This window comes from Oreochromis aureus, linkage group 20 (assembly GCF_013358895.1).
Source record: "Oreochromis aureus strain Israel breed Guangdong linkage group 20, ZZ_aureus, whole genome shotgun sequence".
Classification (NCBI taxonomy): domain Eukaryota; kingdom Metazoa; phylum Chordata; class Actinopteri; order Cichliformes; family Cichlidae; genus Oreochromis; species Oreochromis aureus.
In genome coordinates, this window is record NC_052961.1 from 36652303 (window position 1) to 36656767 (window position 4465).

Below are 4465 nucleotides of genomic sequence, written 5' to 3' on the forward strand. Positions count from 1 at the left end.
ACAGTACTTTAAATTTGTTTATTAATCACTGGAATAATTAAACAAATTTTAATTTAAGTTGCCAAATAACTGTAAGTTAATTTCAGTACATAAATACTGGTTATTTTTAATTCAGTTTCTTTTAGTTTGTGGACATCAGTTGTATTAGTAACAAACTGAGACATCGACTTGAACCTGAGACTGATATTACAGGCAGTCTGTGAGTGAAGAATCCTGTGAGAATGTTAATGATTAATGAGGGGTTTTTGAAGTACAAGTTTGTTACTGTCCTTACAGATGTGGAGACAGAAACATGCTGCTGTTTGTACATATTTAATAATCAGCTCTGCACAGGAGCTGAAGATTAGTCCAGCCTGTTATTCTTGCAGTATAATCATAATAATTATAATAAAAGCACAATAATGATTGGTAGTTAGTGACTGAGCAGCCTGTGGATTTTCTCCGTTGTTCATGTTAACCGTTTCACTGCCTCATCTTCGGCTGCAGGTCTGAACATCCTTCAGTTCAGTTCAGTCAGAGCAGCAGAGTTAATGTCTGAACTACAGCACTGACTTTAATGAACATTCAAGCACAGAGTGATTGCTTCAGTCAGGGTATATTCATTCTGATTAGTTACCTACCACACCTTGCACAGACAGCTGACTGTTCATCTTAGCGAGCTAGCCAAGGAGTTACTAATCAGCTTACAAACACACATTTCACTTACTGAGAAAATGCAGCACCTCAGGTCCTTCTGTCAGTTATTTCAGTTTACTGCAGAACACCTCACACTGTTAGTTTGAAACATGTAGTCCTGGTTTCTCAGCGTCCCCGCTGTTCCACAACAGATCTCTCTCCCTCTCTCTCAGGTTATGGACTGAAAGTATCGGTGACTGAAAATTGTGTTTTACCTATTTTAGACCATTTAGCAATTTTATTTTATTTTTATTTATTTGTTTTAATTCCTAAATCTCCATCTTCTGAGAGAGGAAAATCACCCCTCAGGTCCTCTCGTCATATTAGCCCTGAAGCATTGCTTTACATCTCTCTGTGTTGGATCCCATTTTTATCCATGAATTGTGTGTGGACACTGACTGTGAACTTCAAAAACATACTTCTTGAATTATTGGACTCTGTTGCTCCTGTAAAGAAGTTAAAACTTGTCCAAAGTAGAAGCTTGTCTATCTGCAATTAGGGGCTGGTTATCTGAGAATTCCCTGCTTCTTACTGCTGATAAGACAGATTTGACATCCATTGGACCACAAAAATTCTATTACTTGTCCCAAAACTTCACCTTGAAAATTGATGACTATGTCATAAATTGCAGGGACAAGTTAAAGGATCACCTACAGAACATAGCTAACATAGCTAAAATCAGACACGTTTTATCACTTGATGCTGCAGAGGTTCTTGTCCATGCATTTGTGTCTTTGCACTTTGATTATTGTAACACTCTTCTTTCTGGGTTACCAAAAAGTTTTGGAGGTTAACAGATGGTAGAATATGCAGCTGCTTGCATTTAAACCAAAAGTGGGAAATGTGAGCACATTACTCCAGCACTGACATCTCTTCGCTGGTTGCTTTGTCAGGTTTGAGCAGATTTAAAGACTTGTAGGTGAGTCCTGTTGCTCACCTACAAGTCTTTAAATAGTTTTGCACTTTCATATCTCTCTGCCTTTTTGCACCTCTATATTCCATTCCGTGCGCTCTGATCTCAGGATAGTGGCCTTCTAAGGGTTCCCAAAGCCAGAAGAAGAACTATTTTCTTTTCGTGTCCCATCTTTGCGCAACAGCCTCCCTCAAGATGTTAGGGAGGCATGCTCTGTGGAGGTTAAAGACCCACTTGTTCACCCTATCCTGTGTCTTAATTCTATGCCTAAAGTTTTTACTGGTTCTTATTGCTATTCCCTTTTGTTTTATCTGTTTTTAAAGTGTATTGTTTTTTTCCTGTTGTTTTATTTATCTTTTTTATCTTCACATAGCTGTTCAGCACTTTGTTTGAAAGCACTTATATATATATATATATATATAAAATAAATAAAACCACTCTAGCAGAGTTGGAGCTGGGAATCTTCCAGAACTGACCAAAGATTAGAGTATCATTAAGAATCTCTGCTTTGGGGTATTATTGGATCATTACTACTTCTTTAAAAAAAATAAAATAAAATAAAAATCACAGTATCTTCAAGCATGTAAGGCATCTTTATTTAGGCTGGTACCATATATACAACAATTTGCTGATGGACGACAGATTAACTACATTTAAATGCCATTCGCTCAACTTAACATGAAATCATGACAACTTATAGACTGAAGGTCTGAAAATGGAAAGGTTACTTGTGTTTTAAAATGTCAAAGGAAAACATTAAATTTCAATCACAACATCTCATGATGTCTCATATATCGTTATAAATGACAGCACCTGCTGCTGCCCAGTGTCGTGTTTCAGTTGAATGCATAACAATCATCCCCCAGGCACACCAAATACAAATTCAACATGTTCCATCTACCGACCTATTTGTCCATCCATGGCACACATTTCGATAACAGAGTTTCTGTGGTCCAAAGCACACTTTGTCTTTTTCAAAGAAAAGTGGGTCTCCATGTTAATGGACAAACATCTAAGTGTGACAACTGAAGTGCTGTTTCAGTCCCATTCATGTTTTCACTTTAGCCTCATAAAGCAGAGCTGTCCAGGGCCTCTTTCATCCTTCTCTGACTTTGGCAGCGAGTGAAGCATTCTCCTGTCGAATAGCTTTGTAGTCTTCCAGAATCCTCTCCAGGTTCGCCACAGTTTTGTTACCGTTTTCTGTCTCAATCTAACAGAGAATAACACAAAATGACCAAAAGACCAAAGATTTTTCAAAAGACACATGTTGCCTGTGGTGACTAAAGATAAACATATGGATAAAAATATAATTACTGTGTGCCTACTATGCACCTCCTACAGGTATAACGTAGCTTAGCAAATACAACAACAAACAAAAAGACCTCAGCAAACTGTGACTGTTGCTGGTCAACTAATAGCCCTCAAATTTAAAGTCTAATGCTTTTTTCTTATTGGTTTGTTTTCACAAATACAGTATTGAATAAAACTCTCAGCTAGGACTAAATATTTAAACTAAAGAGAATTTGGCTATTGCAAAATCTGGACATATACAAGTTGTTGCAAAAGTTACCGCCTGACTGCTAACCACTGTTCACTGAGTGGAAGCTGATGATCCACATGTGACGTATATAAGTGAGAAATAACATGACCAATACTTTGCTGCAAATAGAAATCGATTCAACTACTATGAGAAAAGTTGGACTTTGTAAATTCATTGTGTGTTGCTTTTATGCCACACGTAGGTGAGGGGGGTAAACCTCTGACAGCACTGTCTACGGGGTAGGTGGGTAGAGGTTTGAGGCGATAACCCACAGGAAGAACATCCCCAGGAAAAGAATGACCTGAGCAGGAGATTTTTAAGTTTACAAAGGAGAGGCGGCTACTTTGGGTCCAGATCAAGAGCAGGCTTTAACCCTGAGGAGGGCAGAGCAGATCCAGAAGCACGGAAACAAGAAAGAAAAAGGAGCGGGCGAGGTTCTTTCACGACACTTTTTAATACGTGTAAAAGTCTACTGGAGGAGAAAAATAACAGAAAGCTGCCACCCAGCAGGAGCTTGAAGAGCACACCAAGACTCAATTATGTGACCCTGAGAACACCTCACTTGGCTCTCCAGAGCATGTGCCTCGTCTCACTGAGCCAGTCTTCAGGTTTGATACTGCGCCTCCCAAATGGTCTGAAATTAATCTTGTGGTAAACAAGGCTGCCTTGGCACAGGACCAAATGGCATGCCTTATAAGGTCCCATGGTGCTGAAGCTCCTCTGGAAACTGATGAGGATAGCCTGGAAGGCCCAAGCCATCCCCTCAGAGTTCAGCCAAGCAGTCGCCACCTTTACACCTCAAGAGGCCACAACCAGCTGGCAGGTTGCTCAATCTCACCCAGCCTTCAACATCCTGCTCATCGGGTCACAGTTAACTACATCCTGCAGCTCTTTTTAGGCTGGACAACTATTTGAGCAATCAATACTGCACAAACTATTCAAGAGTATGAAATGCAGTCTAGCTGTAAATCCTACCTGCTCCTCTAGATCTCGAATCTCTCTCAGGATTGTACCGGTGTCTTCAATGGTTTGGATTAGCTGATTACAGTTCTACGGAAGAATGCAAGATGATGAAAACATTTGTTGTTGATAGTCATCAAGGGTATAGTAATATATGATATACAGACGAACGGTGACATACTTCATGCAAGGCTGCCAGGTACTTGTAGGATTTGCGGACAGTTTCATCTTTTTTGGCATCCTACACAAATCATACATGACAAATATTTATTGACAAAATAAACACAGGAGCAACTGATTTCTCTGAAAAAAATAAAACAATCAAGTCAGGGAACGACAAGATTAAAGAGGATCTATCCCATCTCTGGGAAGAACTC

At 39.4% G+C, this 4465-nt stretch overlaps 1 protein-coding gene across 2 annotated transcripts in view; it reads right to left on the reverse strand.

Moving 5' to 3' along the window:
- Positions 1–2162: 2162 nt before the first annotated feature.
- ccdc22 (coiled-coil domain containing 22) overlaps positions 2163–4465 on the reverse strand; it is a 57312-nt gene continuing 55009 nt past the window's right edge. For both annotated transcript variants that reach the window (XM_039604619.1, XM_039604620.1), the window contains 3 exons: positions 4270–4329; positions 4104–4178; positions 2163–2798 (listed from right to left, as the gene is read on the reverse strand). In XM_039604619.1, coding sequence (XP_039460553.1) covers positions 2685–2798; positions 4104–4178; positions 4270–4329 — 249 coding nt within the window. In that variant the 3' untranslated portion in view covers positions 2163–2684. The remainder of the gene's footprint in view (positions 2799–4103; positions 4179–4269; positions 4330–4465) is intronic.